Source organism: Myotis daubentonii, chromosome 2 (genome assembly GCF_963259705.1).
Source record: "Myotis daubentonii chromosome 2, mMyoDau2.1, whole genome shotgun sequence".
Classification (NCBI taxonomy): domain Eukaryota; kingdom Metazoa; phylum Chordata; class Mammalia; order Chiroptera; family Vespertilionidae; genus Myotis; species Myotis daubentonii.
The window spans coordinates 209,973,858-210,001,723 of NC_081841.1; the positions used below are offsets into that span (position 1 = coordinate 209,973,858).

A 27,866-nucleotide genomic window follows, 5' to 3' on the forward strand; every position below is an offset into this window, starting at 1 on the left:
TGCCATCTTTAGACCCCAGTTCAGAGCAGTGAGTGTAACTAAAAATACGATCACATACGTCCTTTCAACTAAGAGGACTTACACCGCTAAGCGAATGTTTTCCTTTAAAGCAGCAACACAGGAGGCTGCTGCTCGCTCTGGAAACAGCTCGAGGCAACTTTGGAAAAGCCTCCCTTCAGAACCTCTGGGACTCTACCCTCCTCCCTGCCTGCAGGTACGCGCATGTCTCTCTCTCTCTCTCTCTCTCTCTCTCTCTCTCTCTCTCTCTCTCACATACACACACACACACACATACACACACACACACACACTCTCTCTCTCTCTCTCTCACACACACACACACACACACTCTCTCTCTCTCTCTCTCTCTCTCTCTCTCTCTCTCTCTCTCTCTCTCTCCTTCTCTCTCTCTCACACACACACCTGCTGCAACTGTCTACAGCAAGCATGTCAAACTCAAAGGCTAACATGGGCCAAATAAATGAGGCATGTGGCCCACGGGCCGCGAGTTTGACATGCTTGGTCTACAGACTCACTTGGCTTTGAACCCACAGACATATTATCTAGCTGGAAAATCCACCTTTTGCACCTGGCTACAGTCAAACAGCTTCTCAAGTGGGTGGCAAAGGCCATTCTCGTCTTCCCAAATTTGTTCTCTTGTCCTCCGCAGAAATGGAACCACAGTTTTTGGATGTTCATATGGTTACCCATAGACGGTATTTTCTCACCTGTCCTGGGCAGTTCTGGCCAACGGATGTGAGCAGAAGTGTCACGTGACCATTTCAGAAACCGTCCCCCAAAAGCTGTGAAGGCACCACGAGAAGGTGACGGCTGGTACTAAAGTCATCTCATACAATACGGTGAGGCCAAGCCCCCCATGGCAGCCCAGACAGGTGCCAGGGGCTTGGGTCCCTGACAGATAAGTGGTGGAGAGCCACACCATCAGGCCTGGACTGCTCACCTTCGGAGTTTTAGGTGAGAAAAAACAAAATTCTATCCTGTTTAAGCCACTGTCATGTGGTTCTGTTGGTGGCAGACACACCTAATTCAGCACTTACAAATAACGTCAAAAAATAAACCCACTCTTGCCCTAGCTGGTTTGGCTCAGTGCATAAAGCATCGGCCTGAGGACCAAAGGGTCCTGGGTTTGATTCTGGTCAAGGGCATGTACCTCGGTTGCAGGCTCCTTCCCGGCCCAGGCCCTGGTTGGGGCGCATGCAGGAGGCAACCAATTGATGAGTTTCTCTCACATTGATGTTTCTCTCCGTCTTTCCCTCTCTCTTCCATTCTCTCTAAAAATCAATGGAAAAATATCCCCGGGTGAGGATTAAAATAAAATTAATTAATTAAAAAATAAACCCACTCTCCATAAACAAATATTTCTTATGTGGGAGACATTCCAAAAATGCGCCATTAAAAAGAAGAAGAAGGGGCAGTGGGTTTGGGGGGCTTTTCAAAGAGAGGCCTTGCCAAGGGTCTGTGAGAGCAAGCCTAGCGCCTCCCCACCACTCACTCGGACGGTTAAGTTTAGGCATTTTCTGACTCTGTCCCATTATTTTATTGTCAAATAATCGCAATGAGCTCAGGGTCCCAGCATAGCTGTGTTGTGTCGCACCACACACAGCCACACCCTCATGCCTCTGAGAAGAATTCAAACACAGGCACAGCCGAAGGCCGCGAGGAATGCCCACTGATAACACAGGCAAGGCAGGGCGCAGAACAAAGGCATGGCCGGGGACTTACGTGGTTCTCTTTACTGTAGTAGGAAAGGGCAGGAAACCGCCGTCTGCTCCGGAACTTGGAACTCCCCACGATGATGTGTGCTGTGGCCGATTTGGGAACGTACAGCTCTGTCGGGTAGGAGTCACAAACCTGTCACAGAAAACACAGCGGGTTTTTAAGCCACCGAGTCACACTCTGCAAACCGCCATGAGAAGTTCAAGTTCTGTTCGCCAGACTTACAGGTGGGGGGTCTACGGAAAAGTCACAGGGGAGGCTATTGTGAGGAAACCCAAAGCCACTGCAGAGAGACGAAGGGCTGCTGCGGCTACGACAGCAGAGCGAAGGGAAGCACCCCGCCTTGTGCACGGTCCCTTCCCAGAGCTCTTGGTGGGAGGCGAGGCAGTGGCAAGCAAGCAGTTCTTCCATCGAAAGGGACGCATGGCAATTCTGCATCCTGGCAGCTGAGAACACCTTAGCTGCCTGCCCTGCTTGAAAGACAGCCTCGCCCGGCCCTGGCCGGGGAGTGCAGTTGGTTAGGGCAGCAGCCCAATGCAACAAGGTTGTGAGTTCAATCCCTGGTCAGGGCACATACAAGAATCGACCAATGAATGCGTAAATAAGCGGAACCACGAATCGATGTTTCTCTCGTCCTCTCTCTCTTTCCCTTCCTCTCTCTCTAAAATCAATCAATAAATAGAAAGACAGTCTGACTGTGGGAAATGCAAGTCCAACAGTGCTGTCCCGTCGCTGTCCCCAGCACACACTGCGTGCAGTCTTGCCCCCGAGGCCTCCCTCAATACTCCTTCCTTCGACCTTCCCACATCTCATCCATTCTTCAAGGGCCAACCTCATGCCACCTCCTTCAAGAATCCTCCCCATCCTTCACTCCCCACCCCCCCAGCTTCCAGCTCATGAGGACTTCTGGCTCCCGCACAATATAGCAGCTTTATTTCTGTTTCTCATGTGCCCACTTTATAAGAAACGATTTGCTCGCTCTGTGCAGCCCGGCAGTGATTCCCACGGTGGAGACTGGCACCTTGGAAGGATCCCGCGGTGCCGTCGGAAATCCGCGCTCTGGGACCTGGCTCTGACTTGCCGACCTCACGACCTCTGGAAGCCCCCCTACACTGAGCGCTCTGGTTTCTGATCTCTAAAACTGACTGAGACAGAAATAGTGCCCCACGGGGTTGGTATAAGGATGAAACCAGGTAGCACCCTGACAAAGGACCAGAAGCTACCGGGTCTGACCAAGTGTCAGAGGCGGCGGCGGTAGCAGCGGCCGGTGTGTCTGCTGCTGGACACCCTGTGCTTCGACGCCAGCCAGTCAATCTCTAGCCAAAGTGAAGACGGCTCCGGAGGCCGTTTGGCTACTTCCTGGAAGCCAAGCACCTGACTGGCGTTTCGAGAGGACCCCTCGAGCCAGGACAGCAGCAGTGCAAGTGCTCTATCTGCATGTCCTCTGTCCGTTGCCCCCCCAACACCCCACCTTCCACACTGGAAAGATGGGGCTGAAGTGAGACCCGAGCCCGCGAAGCTCACACCCCGCTCCCTGATGACCCTTCCCTCGCCTGCCTGCGCTGCCTTTGTCACCAGCTTGGAGAACATTGAGCAGGAGAAGAAAAAAGGGCCCCAAATGTAAGTTCAGCATTTTTGTCAAAGACATTTTAGGGAAGATCACCAGACCTGAACGTGGGCTCTGGTACTGACGCTCTAGAGCAGTGATGGCGAACCTATGACATGCGTGTCAGAGGTGACACGCGAACTCATTTTTTTGGTTGATTTTTCTTTGTTAAATGGAATTTAAATATATAAAATAAATATCAAAAATATAAGTCTTTGTTTTACTATGGTCACAAATATCAAAAAATTTCTATATGTGACATGGCACCAGAGTTAAGTTAGGGTTTTTCAAAATGCGGACACGCCGAGCTCAAAAGGTTCGCCATCACTGCTCTGGAGGAAAATCCGTTCCTACAACACAGGGCCCAGCCCACGAGGACCGGAGGGAGAGCTTTTCCTGGAATCTCGGCCACAGACACCAGGCTTCTCCCCGTGTCTCACCTCCCTTAGTCAGTGAGCGAGGACATTGCAACACAGGCCACACCTGCTTGTCTGAGGGTCAAGAGACACGGAGTCATTGCATCCGACTAGTAAAATTTTCTTAAAATAACAGTTTTAGAAGGGAAATTGGTACGTTTTCAGTAAGTTGGGGATTATCCACTTTCTTCTTACAACAGCACCATGGAATGGCAAAGTTATTTATGATTAAATGAAATAAGAAAGTAATGGGTGAGATGCTTTAGCATGCTTATGACATACAGCTTTTCTTTCTTTCTTTCTTTTTGTTAAACATCACCTAAGGATATTTTTTACATTGCTTTTTCAGAAAGAGTGGAAGGGAGAGAGAGAGAGAGAGAGAGAGAGAGAGAGAGAGAGAGAGAGAGAGAGAGAGAACATAGATGTGACAGAGATACACTGACTGGTTGCCTCCTGCCTGTGCCCCGACTGGGAGCAGGGAGCAAACCTACAACCCAGGTACATGCTGTTGAGCGGGAATTGAACCCATGACCCTCTGGTGCACAGGCTGAGGCCCTAACCACTGAGTCATGCCGGCCAGGGCTACATACAGCCTTTTTAAGGAGCAAGAGCTGAGCTAGGAACTCGGGAGCTTCTGCCAGGTCCTCTGATGGCCTCCCAGGGTCGAAAGATGCCCAGCTTGGCCCAGGTCATGGCCCTGATGGGGACCATAACTGGGAGGGCACCCAGAGAGAAGGTAGACACCCAGAGCCCACTCTCCTTGGTACTCAGCCCCGCCCTGCTCAGGGACCCGGGTGTTGTCTCCCCACCCAGGTCCTCTCTCTCCACAAGGGGAGGAAGACTCTCCTGCCCTATCCTAGTCCCTGGGCTCGCTCTACACAGAGGAGGAAAAGGCAGAGCTTGGTGGCTGGCAGGTGCAAGGACTGGGAGCTCACCAACCCGAGCCCAGGCAATCGTGGTCAGGCCTGTACCAGCCTCGAGGCCACCCCACCAGGAGCACAGCAATGCCAGTCACAGGGCCTCCTGCTCTCCCGTGGGGTCTCCAGGGAAAGACTCTGAGGGTCAGAGCTGGAATTGGGGGCATTCTGATAAGCACTTGCATGAAAAGCTCTAAAGTCAGACTCACGATGCCAGTTAACTTGGGTTTAGAGGTACAACTACTTCACCAATTTGGAAAAAGTAAATTCATCCTGCTTTCATGAAAGTCGACAGCACTTTCAGTCGGAAATAAAAACAACAAGCCTAGGTAGCACTGGCTGCCGCCTTTTCTGCAACAGGCTCACGCAGTTACAGCCAAAATCCTGACAATGACTGATGCACAGCACAGCACAGTGTATGCCACCAAATTCTCAAACCACTCAGTGCAGTTCCCAAACTGTTGCCTGGTTTGGAAAATCACATACAAAAGTTCAGAGAGAATATGAGAAGTTCAGAAAAGTAGCAAATGCTTTTCTTCCCCCACCCAAGTCCTTTTTATTGACTTTATTGGGCTGGCACTGGTTAACAAAGTTACACAGATTTCAAGTGCACAATTCTGTACCACATCATCTATACACCGTACTGTGTTCACCACCCCAAGCTTTTCTGCTGAGTTTTCTTTACACTGACTGTCACAGCCAATGAAAGTAGATTAGGTTAAAATGCTTTCTGCATCATTTTTTATTAATAAGGAAACAATTTTCTTTGTCCTCCACTAAATGAATTAGCCTGCCTGGAGTGCTTGCGTGTCTTGGTTGGTCTTGCCAAGAGGAATCGTTTTGGGAATTCTTTCACTCACTAGACAAGGTTTACTGAATACTTACTATGCGCTAGGCATTATGTTAGGTGCTAGGGCAGTAGTAAAGACAAAAGATCTTTTTGTCTTTATTACTGATCTTTGTTGGCCTGATTACAATCTTCCAGTGAATGTATTTTGAATTGCAAGATAAGATCCATCTGAGGTACCATCCAAGGCATCTTACTCAGATCTCTGTATTTCCTGAGGACGAATCACTCAATTGAGCACTTTGAAATAAGAGCTGGTTGTCAAGAACGGAGATATATCTACATAGATAACTTTCTTTTTCAACTTTTAGGACCTAAAATTTATTTCAAGGAATTTATGGTGTAATGGGGAGGAAAAAAAGAGTATGAGTAGCATAAAGTGATTTATATATAAATCAAAATAATACATAAAACATAGCTGTGGAGAACAAAAATAAACAAAATTTTAAAAAATTACTGGTTTGGATTATACTTTAAATTTTACTCCAAGAGAAATAGATTAAAATGTTAGCCTACTAATGAATGTCAATTATGTTATATTAGAGGCCTGGTGCACAAAATTTGTGCACGGGTAGGGTCCCTAGGCCCGGCCAGCGATCAGGCCCGACCAGGGCCTTCAGGCTGCCGGCCGGGGCCTTCCTTCGTTCCACATGTCCCCTGGTGGTCAGCACATGTCATAGCGAGCGATTGAACTCCTGGTCTCCCAGTTGAACTCCTGAGGGGACACTCTGCATATTAGCCATATATATATATATATATATATATATATATATATATATATATATATATATATATATAATAAAAATTAATTTCAGGAGTTAGGTACAAAAGAAAATCTTACTTTAGAGAGTTAGACTACCATGCACAGTGTCTTATAAATAGGGATAATAGTAACGATGACAGAGATGATGATGGCAATAATAATAATAATTAGCCTGCCCAAGAGCAGTGAATAGAAAATGGCAGGACTGTCTTTGCACTCTCTGGGTGGTGTCATTCTACCCTGGACAATAGCTTCCTCCCCATCAGATGGCACCTCCAGCTCCACTTACGTCAAACAATTTGTGAGAAGAAATAACTCATGTAAAAGAAGGAAGAAAAATTAAACATCTTCTCAACCAAGAGGTTAAAAACCAAAGTAATGGATGAAGACATAACCTTCTCAGTGCAGTATTCATCCAAAATTTTTTAAAGTACCAACTTTTTTTATATTTCTAAATTGGTAATAAATAAGGGCACATCATCTTTTCCCCTATTTCAATATTTGTAAAACCAGAAAATTCCCTGGGTTTTCACCTTTTCTGTTTCAACACAATCGGTGTGTTGTTAGTTTTGGTTTGCTGTGCGTTACGTTTGAAAGGCAAGCTAAGGGACTCATGTTTTGCAGCCTCTACCGTGTAGGACTTAAAGTGACTAAATCTGAGTCATGTTTGTGGTGCTAATTCCAGATGAAAATCTCATTAAAAATAGGAAGAACCTGAGTTCCCGAGAAAATATTATGCCACCAAGTTGTCTTCCTGACCCAAGGGTGTGTCCTGTTAAAAATTTTTCTTTGCTAACCTTGGGTTTTCCTTCCTTTCGTTTCCAGGCTAACCATGCACTGCAGAGGTTGGCTTCAGGGTGAGAACCGGCTCTCTGGTTACATTAGCCAGATACTTCATAATGGTTGAGACAAGAAGGCCCCAATGTCTACTTACAGTGTAGGGTTATGGTTGTTAGATTTATGTGTCATTATGAAGAAAATTCAGCGTCATGAAATCATCCATCCTATTCCAACTAATCTATGAACTTGAGATATTCAGAAGAGCAACGTCAAAGGCCCTGGCCTGTAGGATATCAAGATTTATTACAAAGCTATAACAACCATAATTAATGAAATGTAATTACTGAAATTGTACAGTGTCAAACTGTATTGTTAGTAAAAAGACCAGAAATACTGAAAAAACAATATACTAAAACATGAACCAAATTCGTAAAGATTGACAACTCAAAACTTCCGAGGATCAAGGGATACCCTGGAAACAGCATAGAAATATCTTTGGAGAGGAGATAATTGCAACATGATAACAGATTATTCTCTAGAATACATAAAAATTTCTACAAATCAATAAAAAGGGACAACCTTAGAGGGGGAAAAAAGGACCAAAAATATGAATAGGCAATTCACAGAAGAGTCAACTTGAATTGTCAATAAACACATGCTCAGACTTGCTAGTGATGAAGGGGATGGAAATAAAATCACACTGAGACCCATTTCACACCAGCCAGATGGGCATTTGTTCAAATTTAACAGTATGATTAGTTAATAAATTCACACGGTTTTAAAAATGAGTAATCTAAGTCTCTAATAATGGGAATACTGAAGTATATTATGGTAATTCATTTGATAAAATGTTATATGATCATTTAACTGACTGATACACATCCTGTGTAGCAATACAGAAAATCCTTATAACAGGATGAAGAAAATAATCAAGATTCAAAATATGTAACCAGAAATGTTCTCACTTAACAGGAGATAAGGTATAAATGGTCAGTCAGCACATACAAAGCATGCATATGAAATTAAAATGAGAAATTACCTGTCTCACCATCAAGTTGTCCAAAGATTTTTAAAGAAATAAACTCTTTACTGGGGAGGGTGCCAAGAATCAAGCATTCTCATACACAACTCCTGGAAATTTATAGAAAATGGCACAATTTTTTTGCAGTTCTGTTGACAATATGTCCAAAAACTTGTGTAAACCTTTGGACTTAGAAATTCCACAGATAGGAAGCTTTCTTTAAAAAAGGATTTTCAATGTGGCAAAGGTATAGTTACCAGAATATTTTCACTATGTTATTTAAAATAATGGTAAATAACAATAATCTAAATGTCTAAAAAGAGGAACTACGCAGACCAACTATGATATAGACCTATGATGTAATCCTATATAATAAAAGGATAATATGCAAATTGACCCTAACAGTGGAACGACCAGTCGCTATGATGCGCACTGAGCACCAAGGGGCAGACGCTCAATGCAGTAGCTGCCCGCTGGTCAGTGCACTCCCACAGGGGGAGTTCCATTCAGCCACAAGCAGGGCTGATGGCTGTGAGTGCAGTGGTGGTGGCGGGAGCCTCTCCTGCCTCCTCGGCAGCACTAAGGATGTCCCCAAGGGGAGCGGGCCTAAGACATCATTCGGACACCCCCTGAGGGCTCCCAGGCTGCCAAAGGGATGTCTGACTTCCAGTTTAGGCCCATTCCCCCAGGGAGCGGGCCTAAGCTGGCAGGTGGACATCCCCTGAGGGGTCCTGGACTGCGAGAGGGTGCAGGCCGGGCTGAGGTACGGGCCCCCCCCCCCCAAGTGCATGATTTTTCATGCACCAGGCCTCTAGTAGTATATAATGTTTTAAACAATATAAAATATATTTACTGGCAGAAAAAATACATATGCCATGTGAAGAAAGGCAGAACACACGTAGTATGATTCCATGTTTGTTATACGTATTTGAATGGTTCCTTTCCGCTGCATTTTCCAATTTTAAACAATGAAATGCATTACTGATATAAAAAAGTTATTAAACTATGCAGATGAGAAAAACATCTGAAGGAAAATGATAAATCTTAACAGAAGAGTGTTAGGGCAAAGGGGTGGTGGGTGTGTTTTCTCTTTTCTCTCTTTTTTGTAAATTCTCTGCAATGTTCTTACATTACTTTTATTATTTAAAACTAGAGGCCTGGTACACGAAATTTGTGCAGGGTGGGGTGGGGGTCCCTAGCCTGGCCTGCACCCTCTCGCAATCTGGGACCACTGGCTCCTAACCGGCTGTCCGGTCTAATTAGCATATTATGCTTTTATTATTATAGATTTCTTTTTAATGAATGGGAACAACAGTGTGGTGATTGCAAGGGTGGGGGAAGAGGTGGAAGAGAGCATGGAGGGAATAATGGTGGTGGAAAAAATAAAATAATAATAAAAAGCAAAAATGAATGGGGAAACCAGTGCCGACCTGTGAGCCCACCATTAGGAAGAACATGGGATTAGCCTGCCACGCCTGCTTCCCTTCCTCTCCATTCTCCTTTCTGCGAGTGGAGACACATTTCTCCACATTTCTCCAGGGAAGCCTCTTGGTGACCTTGTGTACCAATCAAGAGTTCAGTGAGTACAGAGCAGAGCTGGTGCCAAACTGCCATCAGCGTCTCTGTGGCCGCCCCACTCAGCACTTGCTGCGCTATAAAAAGACTCGGTGGGAGATGAGGTCCCGCCGGCGCTCCCACCACGGGCTCAGCCAGGAGGTCCACCTTGGGCCTGTCGGGGTTCCCATTCCCTCAACCGTTAGAGGAAGGGTGCGGAGGGGATGGTCCCCATGGTTCCCTCGTGCAGACTTTCTGATTCTAGGAACCGGTAGGACATACACCCAGCAATCACCAAGACAGACATAGAAAGCCACACATTCGCATCGATCAAGAGCGACAAAAACGAAAGGCGGGCGAGCAGGCGCCACGCTACGCTGTGTGTCATCACCACGGCATTTGCACTGAGGACCGGCTTTCGCTAAATGCCTCCCTCCACTTACTCTGTAGTCTCTGTTCACATCGCTGAGCTGCCAGTGGTCGTCAGGGAGGCCCATGCGCTGGTACTCTTCACTGAGGTCCAGCAGCCGCCAGCCTTGCTCTCTCTCTTCTTTATCCAGCTTGGGGTTGAATGAAAAGCAGTATAACTCCTCGTATTTAACTGCAAGGGAAGGGAGAATAAAGCCTAATCAAGCTCAGTCACTGCAGAACCAAAGCTCTTCAAAGCATCTCTGTCCGGCTGGAGCACACAGAGAGGCCAGCCCAGCCCTCACCCCTGGGAACCCAGCAGCGCCCTGTCCTGTGGGCAGGGCCACCCACCTCCTCCCAGCAGGGACAGGGAGACCTGGGACAACCGGACTCAACTCTGCAAGAGCTGCTTTCATCTTAGAAACAAGGTCTTCTCCATTTTGTGCTTTCTTTTTTTAAAATGTATTTTTATTGATTTCAGAGAGGAAGGGAAAGGGAGAGATACAAACACCAATGATCAGAGAGAATCATTGATTGGCTGCCTCCTGCATGCCCTGCACTGGGGATCAAGCCTGCAACCCAGGCATGTGCCCTGACTGGGAATCGAAACTATGACCTCCTGGTTCATAGTATGATGCTCAACCGCTGAGCTACACTGACTGGGCTGCATTTTTTCTTTCTTTCTTTCTTTCTTTTTTTTTTTTAGCTGCTTTTGAAAGCAAATATATTTTCTGGACCACATAAAATGTAAAGCATAAATATTAATTAAGAACGATTGCATTCATTAGAGGTCAAGGTTATGTCTACTGAGCTTGGATTTGGGAGGGCCTCTGGGAGATGGGCCAGTGCCCAGGCTGCTGCCACATTTTGATGCTCGATGGTATTAAAAAAGAAAACAGTTGGAAAAGCTGTAGGATATATTTATATGTTTGCACTGAAAACATCTGAACTTTTTACGACCACATAAATGTCATGATTGTACTGCTCAGACAATATTTATAGGATCCCTAAAAAAATATCAGTTCAGAGTGCATGGCACCCTGGTCAAGAGGGGCAAGTTGAGGAATATGTAATGAAGTTCTTCTTTCAGTTCGGCCAGGATATCTCTGCCTTTTATGCCTATGAGGCCAGACTCATTCTCCTCTCCCTCAGTAATAGCTAGGATTTGGTTTTGGGGGGCTCTGCTTTTCTCTGCGGGCAGTATTGAGGCCAGTGCTGTCCAACAGAAATCTAGACAAGCCGTGTACGTCCTGGCCAGTGTCCTTGTGGCTCTGTTAAACAGCTGAAAAGAAACAATGACATCCATTTTACTAATATAATGTATTTAACCCAATATACCTAAAATATTGCCATTTCAACATGTACATAATGTAAAACTTATTCATTGATAGCTTATATATTTTGGATTGTACTGTCTTTGAAATTCTGTGTATATTTCACACTTGCCAGCACATCTATTTTTTTTAAATTGATTTCAGAGAGGAAGGGAGAGGCGGAGAGAGAGAAAAAAACATCAATGATCAGAGAGAAACACTGATCAGCTGCCTCTGGCACGCCCCCTATTGGGGATTGAGCCTGCAACCTGGGCATGTGCTCTTGACCAAAATTGAACCCGAGACATTTCAGTCCGCAAGCTGACCTCTATCCACTAAGCCAAATCGGCTAGGGCAGTGGTTCTCAAACCTTCTGGCCCTTTAAATACAGTTCCTCATGTTGTGGCCCAACCATAAAATTATTTTCGTTGCTACTTCATAACTGTAATGTTGCTACTGTTATGAATTGTAATGTAAATATCTGATATGCAGGATGGTCTTAGGCGACCCCTGTGAAAGGGTCGTTCGACCGCCAAAGGGGTCGTGACCCACAGGCTGAGAACCGCTGGGCTAGGGCCTTACCAGCACATCTTAGCTCATTCCAGCCACGTGTCAAACTCTAGCAGCTGCATTCGGCCAGCGGCTACCACACTGGATGGTACAGATCTAAGCACTTCCGGTGACAGTGATTCGTGGCTGATAACTCACCAAACCCTTGCTTCATCCCGGATTTGTTCTAGTCAAATGTATGAACCCACCTAGCAGGCACCATGTGGGCCTCATCTTACAGAGGAGAAATCTGAGCAAAGGGAGGTTGAAGAATGTTCCCAGGGTCACACAGCTAGCAACTGGGGAGTGTGAACTTGAATTGGGCAATCTGGCCGTTCAGTACATGTTCCTATCCCCCCTCCCGCCCACCCCCCTCCCCAAGGCAGATCCTTCTCTCTTCTGCCCTGATCGACCACCTGTGTGTCTTGTCTTTCCTTGTTCCATATCCTTAATCATCCCGTTTTTCTCCAATAGATGTCTTGCCCCTCACCGTTTGCTTAGGTCCCACCTTGATTCCTTAATCTGTTGAAGTACGCGGTGTGGACAGGGCAGTGCCCCTGAACATGTGCATCCGGAGGCCCTGCACACGGTCTCCGTGACACACAAGCAGCCTGCGATCAAAACTCAGCTCCCAGTGCGATCACGACCGAGGTAGCTCATTTACGAGGAGGAAGAAAGATAAGGGTCATATTGAACTACCATACTTTCCCATTAGGCACGCACCCTGTCTTGTAAGAGCAAAGTTCAAAGACTGGGGGGTACCAGTGAGATAGGCTACGTTCTGCCTCCGTCTCTCTTGATGTCGTGTTTCTAAACGTCAGAATTTAGAATTCCGGTGATGTCAGCAGATAAGAAAATGCACACACCCAGGCTCCTGCACACACCAACACGAAGCAGCTGCCGTCAGTACGCAGCGTTGCTCACAGTCTTAGCTGACTGAGCCGACGGCATAGAAAAGTGAGATTCTGTTCTGGGAACAGCCGGCTTGACCCTGACACATCCTTCCCATCGCTAAGTACCATTTTCATGAGTCAGGCTCTGACAGCATCCCGCTAACCGCAAGTGCGATCGGCTGAAGATGCCAAAAAAAGTCCCTTGAGAAAGCCAGTTCCCTGAGCGAAAGAAGAGCTAAGGAGCGAGGAGTAATCGTGGACGTTAAGTCCCCTCGTTAAGTATTTACAAATAGGTTTACGGGTAGAAGGATTATTATCCACAATTATTGAGTGTTCTGTGCATGGGCTCACGCTTGTCCTCACTGGCAAGAGGCGAGGACACTGCGCATAAATGAAAGCAAGAATAACCTGTGACGGGCGTTCGGAAGATGGCTCTCCAACTGGGAGACAGGAGAACGGGTTTCTACTGGAGTTACGAGATTTCTGCTTTCAGTTCAAGAAAAAAGGGTGATCCACCACCTGTCCATCCCACTTTAAGTCAAGGCCTATATAAGGGCAGAGAAACCTACATTTCTGTCAGTCAGAGCCCAGTCTTGCTAATGCGGGCAAACTACCCACCCGGAGGCCAGCCCAGGAGAAGTCTGCTTGGAAAAATGAAAGAGTGTCATTGACGCAGTGACAAATGTCACTGAAGAGTTCCCATTCGCAATATTCTCTTCCCCTCCCCTCCAGCTCCTGCAAAATACCTCACAGATTGTTCAGTGAGTGGCAGGGAAGTAAGTTAAAAACAAGGGGAGGGCTAGAGAAATCTCTAGTGCAGTGGTTCTCAACCTTCCTAATGCCGCAACCCTTTAATACAGTTCCTCATGTTGTGGTGAGCCCCAACTGTAAAATTATTTTCGTTGCTACTTCATAACTGTAATTTTGCTACTGTTATGCATCGTAATGTAAATATCTGATATGCAGGGTATATTTTCAGGGGTCACGACCCACAGGTTGAGTCTAGTCTATAGAGTCTAGTCCAGGGGTGGGCAAACTCTTTGACTCGAGGGCCACAGTGTGTTCGTAAACTGGACCGGAGGGCCGGAACAAAAGCATGGATGGAGTGTTTGTGTGAACTAATATAAATTCAAAGTAAACATCATTACACAAAAGGGTACGGTCTTTTTTTTTTTTTTTTAGTTTTATTCATTTCAAATGGCCCGGATCTGGCCCGCGGGCCGTAGTTTGCCCACGGCTGGTCTAGTCTCTACAGAATCTGAACTGAGAAAACATGTACCTGTCCCCTGGAGGAAGGGCAAACCCCTGATGGGTCACCCCTCCTGGAACAGACGTGTTCAATACGCCGCTGGCTTTTCACATCCCCGAGCCTGGGCCGCCACGGCCCACGTGGAACGTCTTCAGCTGCCGGTGGCGGCAGGTTGCACAGGAGGTGCCTCACCCCAGGGCCCCATCGCTAGGGGCCGTCACGAGGGGACACAGGAGCTCCTCCCACGAGAAGCAAACACGCCCCACGCCTCGGACTGGGGAGGTAAACGGAATGTGCGCCTCTCATTAAAACTTCCTTTCAGAAGAAGTTAAGTGTAAATTATTCTAGTATTTATTGACCTACGTAAATCATGTAATTGCTCAACAAAGACAGGCTTGAAGGTGTTTCTATCTATTCAGAAAGAAAAAGGATAATATCTGAAAACATCACATTAAATTCGGAGGGAACAGCACTTTGCCTATGTTCCCAGAAAAGCCAAATCAGTGTCTCGGGGTCTAAGCGGACAGCATCCGCTCGACCGGAGCCCAGAGAGGCGGATGCGTGTTTCACGGACATGGCTCGATTTTAGCCCCGTCGCCCATCATTAACTCAGCATGTGTCACCGCCATGGCTTCAGGGCCTGTGGCTCTCAGCAGCTCCATCACTCTCAGACCATCCCACTTCCTGCCTCCCAGAGAAGATGCACGCCATCAGCGGAAACTCCTCCGAGTTGGAACCACCAGGCCCGCAGAAGGTCCTGCCTGGGCACCCAACCTCTGCTGCTTCCCTCCCATAAAAAGGGACGGGTGTGCATTCCACCCAGTGAGGGAGCTGTGGGTAAAACAAAGCACTTGGCGAAGAAAAAAAAATAACCTCGCTTGTTTCCCATGAATCAGGATAAAGGTTATGCAAACAGAATATTTAGGGGAAAAAACATGGGGACAATCTCCTCTTATTATAGACTACCTACGAGGGGAAGTAATTTAATATGAAAAGAAACAGTACTTTCCAGCCCTGACTGGTTTGGCTCAGTGGATAGAGCATCGGCCTGCGGACTGAAGGGTCCCAGGTTCGATTCCAGTCAAGGGCATGTACCTGGGTTGCGGGCATATCCCCAGTAGGGGGTGTGCAGGAGGCGGCTGATCGATGTTTCTCTCTCATTGATGTTTCTAACTCTCTATCCCTCTCCCTTCCTCTCTGTAAGAAAATCAATAAAATATATTTTTTTAGTATTAAAAAAAAAGTACTTTACAAATCGAAAGGAAACATGTAACAACCAATGTAAAAACTGAACGATATAATAATAATATTGATTGTTTCCCTTACACATTTTTTTTTTTTAGTTGAAAGGAAAAACAAACATGAATCAGCAGCAGCTGAATGGGAAGGGTGGGCGAGGGAAGGGAAAAGTCACCAGAGAGACACAGAAATGTGGGCATTTTGGATTCGAAAGTAACAACTGAAAGCTAAACTGCTCCAAATGGTCTGCTTAAATTGGGCAACTTAAAATAAATGAACCTGAAAGCCATTTAAAGAGGGGTGAGAAGATAACACAGCTATTACTGGATTTTGCACTTAAAATGAAAATGAGACTTTTCCTGTGTATTTTCAACAAACAAGTGTTCAAATTAAACATCAGGATTGTGGAAGCTCACACTTAGGGGAAAAGAGCTGTGGACTCAGAGGTCAGTATAATCAATAGAGAGGAAATGGCCACTGTAAAATCCACTGACGCTGCAAGGACTAGACAAAGACTATAAAAAATTATGTTCAGCAAATGACACTACATCAACTATGATATTTTATGTTTTGAATATATATTTTTCTTGATTTCAGAGAGGAAGAGAGAGAAACATCAAAGATGAGAGAGAACCACTGATCGGCTGCCTCCTGCAGGCCCCCTACAGGGATTGAGTCACCTGGGCACGTGCCCTGACTGGGAATGGAACCATGACCTGCTGGTTCATAGGCTGACGCTCAACCACTGAGCCACACCAGCTGAGCATTATGAGATTTTAAGAATTGGGGACTAAGATAAAATGAAAAAATAGTTTAGTAAAAATGGGGAAATAAAAGAGATGTTTTAAATGCTAAAGGGCCCACCAACACTACAGAGGGAAAGACAACTGTTACAAAAATAAACAGTAGGCAGCAAATTAGAGGAAGGAGAACATAAAGAACATGGGGAAATGGAGGTCCTCTGAGAAATAGGGGTCTTCCTTTAATCTGAAAGCTGTATAACCTGATTGGCACTTTGAATCTAACTTATTTTCTCACTAGGGCCACGCCACTATTTTAACCTAAGTTATTTCTTTACTAAGAATTAAGGAACTCACTGAATTTGGCTACATTATTTTTTTTACTGCGATCTTTATAGTCCATGACCAAATTCTTACCAATCTTTTTTGCTGTTGTTGTTAATCCTCAACTTCACATCAATTGGTTGCCCTGTCCCTCCGCCCCACCCCCACCCCTCCGTGAGCCCCAACCAGGTGGTGGGGAACCTGCAGCCCAGGTATGTACCCTTGACTGGAATCGAACCCATGACCCTTCCATTTGAAGGCCAACCCTCTAGCCACTGAACAACACCAGCCAGGGCAAATTCTGACCAATCTTAGTTCATTAAAAAGGCAAACCAATAAAATGTCACCAAATGTGCTAGTCATTTGGCTTACCCTTTCCCCAGAAATCCTAATTCAGGGAAAAGAAAATCTCAAGAGCTTTGGAAATACCTCCTTCACAGGCCTTGACTTCAATGGACCCCCCAACATTTCTTCTTTTGTTAAAAAAAAAAAAAAAAGTCCTCTATAGGACCTTGTGGTTAGCTATGTCCATAAAGGAAAAAGAAAGTACGTCATTTGTGTCAGCCACTAAGCACAGAGCTATATTGTACCACTAGAACTCAAAGCATACCACACACACACACACACACACACACGCCTCTTTTCTGATGTCCCTGGAGGAGGGGGAAGGTATTTTGTGAAAGATCCTTGGATGGTTCTGATAAGCCACCCCTGGCCCCAGCTGGGACCCCCTCCACCCCCATTCCCCACCTCCACCCAGATTCAAAACCCTACTCCCACGGCTATAGACTGGAATCTGTCCTACTTTTAGCACGGCCTTGAACATTCAACTGTGAAACTGCTTGGGCCCTACTTCATCTTCCCACACTTAGTAAAGTACTGTGGTTTACGTAAACTGTCACTGCTCATTCCAATGTTTCAAAATGCTGGTGGCTTTTTAAAACCTTTTAAGATAACGGCTTTAATTCAATGAATTACTAAGGTTTCCTTTTTTGATCTGTGGCTGTCTAATAACTAACTCTCAAATGTTCACTTTTAAGAAAAAGTGTGCATTTTTAAAACCAGGGGAACACTGTGATTTTGCCCCTGTGGGGGACCCTCCCACTGTGGGTCCTGGGGCTCACCATCCTTGGGCCGGAGCCCTCACCGGCCTGGGATCTTCCAGCTGCTGAGCCCTTTCCCAGGTCTCCAGGCTATTCCTAACCCCATTAACCCGGTCGGAGCACATTTGTTATCCAGCCCGCCCATTAATCAGTGACACCGACACCGCTGGCCCACAGTTGTCCTCGCATTCTCGGCTGCATGCAGCCCCATGTCCCTCTTCCCAGACCTCTGTTCCAATTATAGTGCCGCCTCCCAAAAGTTCAACCGCTTTCCTGGCTAACTCTGCAGTTCTTTTCAACACAGCAAGAGGAGAACGCTCCAACCAGCTGCCTTCCAAGAGGAGCACACAGAATCGTCAGGTTCTGACAGCCCCTGGCACCGTTTTCATGACCTAACTTTAGCTCTTAGCTGTCTACCGATGATGTGGTCAGAGCCCAAGAAACCGAGGACCCGACCCACTGCCTTGGGGAGCATCATCAAACTGCTGGTCCTGCATCGCAAGGCATTCAGCAAAGTAGCTACACGCCCATACCCCATTCCCTTACTCATGACTTCTGGGTAGCACTACCATGACTATGACCTTTACATCAAGGACCTCTTTTCACTGTGTTCTCCTCAGAAACTCAGGCATGTATTTCAATGTATTGATTTCAGAGAGGAAGGACGAGGGAGAGAGAGAGAGACAGAAACATCAATGATGAGAGAGATTCATGGGTCGGCTGCCTCCTGCACGCTCCACACTGGGAACCAAGCCTGCAGCCCGGGCAGGTGCCCTGACTGGGAATTGAACCGTGACCTCCTGGTTCATAGGTTGATGCTCAACCACTGAGCCACGCCGGCCGGGCGACATGTATTTCTTTTAAGCAATAAGAACCCACAGCTCACAGAGGCCACACAGGGAGACAAGACACACTTCTGCAGAAGTGGGTAATGGGCTACACATCGGAAGACCCAAGATGAGGGATATATCACAATACTTCTCAAATCAACCAAACTGCCTTCCAAGGACACTTAAAGAGCTTCTGTTTAGGAGATGCAACAGATCCGCACTTTGAATATTCAATGATGCTAACACGGTCTGTTATACCAACCTTGGGACACATACGTTGCTATCAAAAAGCAGCAGACACCAAGCCTTAAAAGCCCCAAGGTGGGCAAGACTGCATTGGAATTGTGTGACAGCAATGTTTTCCATAGGAAACAATTTGTCAGTTTGGGCTTAGACCTCCATCCAGGTCACGTGATTCTCACAGTATCAGAAGGGCGTAATCTTCAGATGATTTTACCCTGAAGGGAAAACAAACACGCTTATAACCCCCAGAGATAAAGTGAATGCTGAGAATAATGACAGGTCCCTATAGGAGGCAACTCAGGGAGAGCTCCTCAGAGATGAGGAAAGCTATGATTCCGATTTCTTGGCCTCTTCGGAGGCCTGGGAGAGCATCTGAGGCCTAAAACACTGGACATGCTCGGGCGCCACGTGCACTGGCCGGGTGTGACCTGTGAATTTCCGAAGGGTGGGGCCCCGTGCCATGCCGAGCTCCCCTGGCCTACCTGGCCTCGTGAGGCGTATCAGAGAGATGTATACGTCGTGGCAGTCTCTCTCCTGGGGGATGATGAGTTGTAAGAGCTGGAAGTTCTTGCAACGAATAAGCAGATGGCACCCAGTAGCCGTTGTTGCCTGTTTCTCGATGGTGGAAATCTGGCTGTGAAGAATCTGCAACCGAAAGTGAACGTGGATAAGCTAAGCGCAAACAACGGATACACAGGGCAAGGAGTGACACAGATCTCGGAGCCACACAGACAGACCGGCAACACTCCCCAGCCTTCAGCTAGCTCAACACCTGCACTCAGATAACAAGAACTGAGATGTTTTGGGAAAGAACCAACTAGATTTCCCGTTTTGTTTTTTCTGTGTCAAGCTTTCGGATACCCAGGCTCATGATTTGGAGCCAATGATTCAGCATACTCTTTTGCACAAGTCCGGGCAAGGGAACATTTTGGTAGTCAACTGCTGATTGCGGTTAATAGCTCAAATGAAAGAAGGTCATGAGAAGTTAGTAAAATAAATCTTGCAATCAACAAAAGTCAGAGATGACTCCGCCGGGAGGGGCCACCGTGCTCCCGAATTCCACATGGAATGCTCAAGCTCAATAGCAACTTGCACTTGTTTGCTAAGTTGTTGGGGGTCAGGCTGGCTGCAGAGGAGATTTCTTTTAAGGGAAATCATGCTGAAGGGCATGTCCGTTGTCTCAGGAGGGTCTCTGCTCAGTCCTCCATGGCAAGCATTTCATCCTTTCAATTCCTCTCCAGTAAGTAGTGCCTGCCACCTTCAGCTACAAACAGAGCAATGTCTATGGACTAGAGAAAGGCCAATCTACAATTCAGCGGTTCTGTCACAATGTCATGGTGAGCGGGCTATACAAAATAAGGAATATCCAGTCTCATGATTGCATACCGGACATGCCTGATGATAGGACACTTCCCTAGCTTTGCTTTTCCCTCCCTTCTTTCCTTCCTTCCTTCCTCCCTCCCTCCCTCCCTCCCTCCCTCCATCCCTCCCTCCCTCCCTCCTTCCCTCCCTCCCTTCCTTTTAATTATCAGAAAAGTGGAGACAACAGAATAAAATGACTATATCTGAGATACTGACATTACAGAATCTCTACTCAAAAGCTGTGTCATGAACCACTTGTATCTGTGGCTTTCTAGTCAAACAATTAGTGTTTAAAATGAATATGTAGATCAGTGGTTCTCAACCTTCTTTCTGGCCCTTTAAATACAGTTTCTCATGTGACCCAACCATAAAATTATTTTCGTTGCTACTTCATAACTGTAATGTTGCTACTGTTATGAATCATAATGTAAATATCTGATATGCAGGATGGTCTTAGGCGACCCCTGTGAAAGGGTTGTTCGACCCCCAAAGGGGTCGGGACCCACAGGTTGAGAACCGCTGATGTAGATGAAGTAGAGTGGACTCTACAGGAAAAGGCGAAGGTCACATTCCCCAAACAGTCCCCTGAATACCCACACACCAAGAGCCCGCCCACCTCACCCTGGGGACAAACGAAAGAATGGAGGATCCAGCTCTTTACTTCAAACAACGGAAATAAGGAATGCATACCCATGTTTCCTTTCTTGTGTCAGGTGCATTTTCCACGAATATGACATGAGTAGCCGTCAAATACAAAGTTCCTAGGGCTGCTTTTTTGGAAGATATTCGATCTAGCAAGCGGACATTTTCGACCTAGGAAAAGCATTTGACACAGTTATAGTTACAGCACCGGAGCTAGTCAGGAAAGTGAAAAACAAGTAGGTAATCTTGTTCTTAATCCAAAATGCAATTTGAGAATTTCCCCAATAAGAAAAAACCAAAATTTCCCCCTTAAATTAATTAGCTCTCAGAATATGAATCTGTATACCAAAAGATAAAATTTCCCCAATTACTTAAATATGACCTTTAATGTACCACAAAAGATTTATAAAACCTCTTCTTTAAGATTACCCTTTCTATATCTTAAATAGGTCAGTGTTTTCATTTCACTGTAATTATGTAATTCTAATTTAAGGCAGGTAGTGTGTGTATCAAAGTTCAGCATTCACACAATAACTACGTATGAATTATTTTCTATTAAAAAGAAAATATACTTTCCTATGTGTTTCATGGTTGTAGAAATTGTCTCAAGGCTGTTTGCTTCCACATAAATGAGCAGGAAATAGAAATATATATCTGGGAGCAAAAAGTATCAGGGAAGTGTTCTGCATTTTCCAAGGAAAACCTCTCAAATTAAGATGCTCACATTCACTTATAGTAAAATCTCTCTAACAAATGGAATTCTCACCACTGAGCTCATTTGAACTGTTAGGAGAGATTTCTTGGAAACAATTTTTTATCAAGAAGATATTTCTTACATGCAGAGCAATTTCAAGGATGTGTGCACTGGGATCATTCCAATACGAACTGTAATGGAAATGACAAGACAATCTCTCCAGGGCAAGTGAAAACCTGAAGACGGACAATGGCTCAACCCTCATCCCTCAAGTCAGGATGGTTACTTGCCCTCCATGAGGCAGCTTAGGGCCTAGTGGGTTGTATGTGCCCCGTTCTTTAGCCAAAAGGAGAAGCTGTGGTCCTGATGTGACTGGAGAGCCCAAGACTTCCCAACTGCTCCAGGGAAGACCTAGGTGGGTATCCAACCTAACGAACACTGCAAGGACAACTCCAAGGGCAAGCAGCACTCAAGACACCCATCGTCCAGTCTCCTCTGAGCCCTTAGAACCAAACCAGTCTTCCAGGTCCCATCCCATTTCTTCCCAATTTCCAGGGATCTAATGAGGTAAATAAAGCATTAGGTACTTCAAATATTTTCTTTAGTCAGACCATTTACTCCAGGGTGGCTGCATACTTCTTGAGACTTGGTGAATGGTTGTTTCCTAAAGATGTTCATTTAAGAACCTAACAGCTTCCGGATTTGAAAAAGTACTTCTGTTGTTACTGATATGCTCCACATTCTTTCAATGGGTCTCCATCCCTCTGTCTCTTTCGTCAATGGTCTTCATAGCATTGGTTTACTTTCCTACTAGGTGGCCATCACTCCTTACATATTCATCAGAACAGTTCATACAGTAAGGACAATAACCTATGGCCTAATTATATGTTTTATAACTGATTCCTTACCAAGATCTTTTATTGGTTCTAAAGCTTTTTTCAATAAAGTCACTTGGATCTTCAAAAAGTTACTTGAGTAGAGAGGAATATTTTCTATAATAATTTGTCTCTTTCTTTCCAGTATTTATACCTCTTTTCCCCCTTGTGTAATGACACGAACTACTAGACCATTAAAAATAACAATGACAGTGGTGACAGCAGCCACTCTTGTGGGTTTTTTTCCGTTTTTTAATAACAGCGTTATTGAGATATAACTCACATTTCATACAATTCACCCATTGAAAGTAGACTATTCAATGGTGTTAAATATATTCACAGCATTGTACATATCATCATTGTGCAAACATTACCACAATCAATTTTAAAACATCTTCATCACCCCCACCCCAAGAAAAACAACCCTGTACCCATTAGCATTCCCTCCAAATCACCTCAGCACTAGGCGATCATCAACCTGCTTTCTGTCCCTGTGCATTTGCTTATTCTGGACATTTCATATGAATGGAATATGTTATACTTTGTGACTGGTTGCTCTAACTTAGCATCATATTCATTTTGTTTTATTGGCAAGTAACAATCCATTACGTGGATACTAGAGGCCCGGTACATGGATTTGTGCACTGGTGGGGGCGTGGCCTTCGAGGATCAGCCTGCTGTGGGAGCTCCGCCCATCCTTTTCAGCTGAGCGGCGCTCCCACTGTGGGAGTGCACTGACCACCAGGGGGCAGCTCCTGCGTTGAACGCCTGCTCTTGGTGGTCAGTGCATCATAGCGACTGGTCGACTGGTCGCTCTGGTCGTTTTGCCGTTGGGTTGCTGGGATTTTATCTATATAGATACCACACTTTATATATCCATTTGTCAGTTGATAGTCCTTTGGATTGTTTCCACTTTCTGGCTGTCATGAATATTGCTTCTATGCATGTTCTTATACAAGTGTTGGTGAGGGCATATGTTTTCATTTCTCTTGGATATATATATATACACACAAACCTAGGAATGGAATTGCTGGATCAGACGGTAACTCTTTGTTTAACCTCTACAGGAACTCTCAGACTGTTTTCCAGAGGGGCTGTTTCATTTTATATTCCTACCCAGTATGAGGGTTCCAACTTTTCCACACAATGCTTGTTGAAATCTCTTTTTTATTACAGCCATTCTGCTAGGGGTAAGATGGTATCTCACTGTAATTTTGATTGGCATTTCTCTGATGATTGATGATTAATGATGTTGAGCATCTTTTCCTGTGCAGTCCTGTTTTTAACAGGAGCACTCCCAATATCTCACCATTGAGTTTGGTATTTTTTATCACATTGTGGAAGTGATCCATTCTTAGTTTACTGAGTTTTAATTTTGAAAATCAGAAATAAACAGTATGCCATTTTAATAATACTTGGATGAATTATTTGCTTTCTAGCGTTAATCCTGTGTTATCCATAGTAATAAATTTCTTAGTTATTAAAGAAGTCAGGTTGTTGGTGTATGACCAACCTGGAACTGGTGTATTAATGTTTTAATATTGCTTACATTTTATCTGTGCTAATTATTTTGTTTTGTTTGCAGTATTTTTGTTGTTTGTTTTGTTTTGGGTTTTATTTTTTTCATCTATGCTTTTAAGAGAGACTGGCTATTTGTGCTACTTTCATTAGGTGAATTCATCATGGCCATGATTATATCAATTGATTAGGAAGATTTCAATATACAAATAATTTATTACTTGAAACACTTTTATATTCAGAAATGACTCTTAAATAATTATTTCAATGTCTTAAGTGGTTATAAAACCTTCAATATTTCCATTTCTTACTAAATCTCATTTGACATCTATTTTACTTACAAATTATCTCCTAATTGCTGATTTTCAATTCTTACGTTTTAATTCTTCTCTCACTCCTAATATTGTAAATTATGTTCTTCCTTTCCTATGGTTAGATATGCAAAAGTTTTTCTGTTTTCTTTATTTTAAAATATATATTTTTTTATTGACTTCAGAGAGGAAGGGAGAGGGAGAGAGAAATAGAAACATCAACGCTGAGAGAGAATCATTGATCAGTTGCTTCCTGCATGCCCCACACTGGAGATTGAGCCCGCAACCCAGGCATGTGCCCTGACGGGGAATGGAATCATGACCTCCTTGTTCATAGGTCCAGGCTCCACCACTGGGCCTTGCCAGCCAAGCACAAAGGTTTTTCTTCAAAGTAACAGATCTTGGACTTACTAATTTAATAATTTTTCTCTTTCGAATTGTTAATTATGCTTGTGCTTCTTAGTAAATGTTTTAACTTGCTTTCTTCGGGTATATATGTGGCTTTTGTTCCTCTGTTCATTTCCAAAAGCTCAGGTTTAATAATCAGCTCATTAAGTTTTATTCTTCTTGTTTAGTAACAAAATTTCAAGTCCAATAATTTTCCTCCAAAGTAAATTTTTGGCTGCATGTTATGAGTTTTGCTTGCAGTATTAGCATTCTTGCTTCCCAGATAGACTATAACTGGAATTTTTATTTCTTCTTTGACCCAAGAGTTTTTAAGGAGAATATTTTTCAATTCCCACATGATTGGATTACTTTATTCAAACTTTTGTCATTAAACATTCTATTTTAAACTAACTCCAACAAAGATATTATGAAAGAGAGTTGTGGGAAGAGAGGAGCAAGGGGATATATTATTTTTGGAACATTTCTATGGGAAAAAACTAATTTGCATGCTAAAATGGGCCTAACTAAATTAAGCAGCTGTCCAGGGTGATGTGCCAGTTAACAATATATAGAAACGAAACAAAACTTTATTGAGATCATCATACTGAACATATGGTAATATTTTGAGACAAGGAGATCTAGTATGAATTATTCTCCCTATGGAAGTGAAGGAAGCTACACCACTTAGATTATCTGTAGAAAACCTCAGTTGAGCTGAACAAGGATCACAGATGGTGGTAGATTAGAATAGTTAATGTCTTCCTGTTACCTGTGGAGGCCGCTGCAGGAGAGTTACATTTCAAAATTTGGCAAAAGTTCTTACCCATCCCACAGCTGTCCAAAGTATTTTGAAGTAGAAGAACGGAAAAAGAGACAAGACACCATTAGGAAAACACCCACAGCCTGATTTCCCAGTGCTGTGTCACAACGAAAGAGAACAACTGGCATGTCATGCCGTTTAAAGGTAATAAGAATTAAAATTCATGGTGGGTGGGAAGAGACCAACCTAAGAACTTGTATGCATATATGCAAAATCCATGGACACAGATAATAGGGTGGGGTGGTGAAGGTTTGGAGACGGGGTGAGGTGGGCTAGAAGGGGTCAATGAGGGGAAAAGGGGACATATGTAATATTTTCAACAATCAAGATTTTTTTAAAAAATAAGTAAAATAAAATTAAAACAGAACTAAAATTCAGGTGTCTGAGAAATTCTGTGAAGGTCAGGACCCTGCTCAGTTCCACCATGTGGCTTTCACTAAGGTAGCCAGAACCTTCTTGACTGTGATTCTAGAGCCAGTCAACTTGAGATAAAATGAAATAAATCTTGAGAACTTTGCCACCATCTTGAAGACCCACTGGCTCAATTACTCTGCCTCGTTGTTCAGGGAATTTAATGCTAACTCATCAACAGTTACAATGAGCTCTGTGATAATAACGCCTCTTGCATCCTGGGAGAGAGATGACCCTCAGGAGCTACCAGCTTCTCCAGAAAAAGTTACTGCAATTCCTCTACATTTTCCTAGGAACCCCTAGGTGTTCCTGCTCTGCAAACGGCAGCTCATCGGTGCAAAACATTACAATAGGTCACCAATTCCTGGGTGGACATTTTCCACATTCTGACATTCCTGAAAATGCAATGCATCTTGTGATTAATGTGGTAAGAAGCCGTGGTGTCATTTCCTTGGCAGTGCTTTTGTTCTTTATGGAACATAAATCTTGGTGCATCTTACAATCACTGATGTCCCAGATTTGCTGAAATGCAGTGGAGTTTGTAGTCATTGGCATACAAATGGCACCTGAAACCATGAGACCAAAAGAAGTTACCTAGAGAGAGCATGTCGAGGGAGAGAAAGGAGATCCGAAGAAATCCAACATTTAAAGGATGGACAAGAGCGAAAGGATGAGAAAAGCAAAGTAGGAAGGAATGGCCCGTTAGGAGAACAATCAGACGCCAAGGGAGGCTGTGCAGAGGCAGAGGTCTCAGAGAGAAGGAGTGTTTTTGTTTGTTTGTTTTGTGGTTTTTTTAATGTATTTTTTATGGATTTCAGAGAGGAAGGGAGAGGGAGAAAGAGATAGAAACATTAATGATGAGAGAGAATCACTGACCAGCTGCCTCCTGTCCCACGCTGGGGATTGAGCCTGCAACCCAGACATGTGCTCTGACCTGGAATCAAACCGTGACCTCCTGGTTCATGGGTCGATGCTCAACCACTGAGCCACGCCAGCAGGGTGAGAAGGAGTGTTTACTAGTATGTCAAACGCCGATGAGAGATCAAACAAGACAAGAACTGTGATATGCCCATGGAGTTCAGTAACAGGAAAGATGCTGGTCACCTTGGAAGTGGACCCGGGACCATCGGCATCAGAAGCCATAACACAGTGGCTGGAGGAGTGAGCTTCCGGGAGCTGGGAGAGTAGAGGCCCTCGTCTCCTTGTTCGAGTGAGGGTGGGACAGGACAGAAGCCAGAGGGGGGCAGACTGGCCACTCAGACTCCATCCCAAAGCAGCCAACGGCCAAAGCATACAAGGAGCTTTCCAGAAGCAACTGGCATGTCAAGACGTTTTCAAGAAAGGAGCTTAGTAATGTTGCCAACGAGGGGGATCTCAAGTTGAGATACACACAAGGGAAAAATAACTCCCATTAGAAGGAATTTGTGGAAAATGGGTTTTAAAGGATGAGAAAGAGAAGATGAGGACCACTGGGCAAGAGTTTATCCTGCCGATGCCGAAGTCTCCCCAGTCCTAAGAAGCTCTCTCTCCCCAGCTTAAACAACTGGTCTTTTAAAAAATGTGGAAACATATACTTATTTACGTAATGTTGTAAGATTCAGAAATAGAGAAGGAAGGAAAGAAAATCACCCTTAGTCCCATAATTCAAACACAAGCACTGTTAATCTTTTGGTGTGTTTTAGAAACTATTTCTACCTCATTTTAGGGGTTGTTGGAGGAGGTGAGAATCCCAGGGGTGGGGAGGAAGAGTCTAATCCCAGTCTTTTTGTTTCATGAGCCTCTCCTTTGCCCCAGATCCTCAGCGGACTGGGCTTTACACCTAATGCCTTGATGAGCTGGAGACGGCTGTGCAGTAAGCAAGGGGCGGGTTCTGATTTCTCATAGCTGTGTCATAACAGAGCTGCACACGTGTGTGCTGAGACAATCCCTAACCTGAACAAATTCATTGGAAGCAGAAGATCTGCCTGGGGTGACTGTGAAGATGCAAACCTCCAGAGGAGGTGGCAGAAATCCTGGGGCGAGATCTGGACTTCCAAAGGGAATGGAATGGGGTGTTGAAATAACTTTACCACTATCTCCTGGAGAGGGCCAATCCTGTCATTTGGCTTATGTAAAAGTTACCAAAATAATAATAGAAGCAATCACGAATAGCTGTAGAGTACTGCCTCTACGCCATGCACTACGGTACCACTTTGCACATCTGACCTCAGGGAATCCCAGCAACCCCAGGAGTTAGGTCCTTGCATAGCCTGGGACTAACATCTGTCTAACCCCACAGCCCAAGTTCACCAAGGCAGTGGGCACTGGTGAGTGC

The 27,866-nt window shown here is 44.8% G+C and overlaps 1 protein-coding gene across 1 annotated transcript in view; it reads right to left on the minus strand.

Annotated features, from left to right (window-relative positions):
• The window catches only part of MTMR7 (myotubularin related protein 7), an 81,719-nt gene that overhangs the window by 35,658 nt on the left and 18,195 nt on the right, over positions 1 to 27,866 (minus strand). Inside the window, exons 2-5 of the mRNA XM_059685559.1 lie at positions 20,585 to 20,707; positions 19,015 to 19,177; positions 10,085 to 10,242; positions 1,744 to 1,872 (exon numbers count right to left, since the gene is read on the minus strand). Coding sequence (XP_059541542.1) covers positions 1,744 to 1,872; positions 10,085 to 10,242; positions 19,015 to 19,177; positions 20,585 to 20,707 — 573 coding nt within the window. The remainder of the gene's footprint in view (positions 1 to 1,743; positions 1,873 to 10,084; positions 10,243 to 19,014; positions 19,178 to 20,584; positions 20,708 to 27,866) is intronic.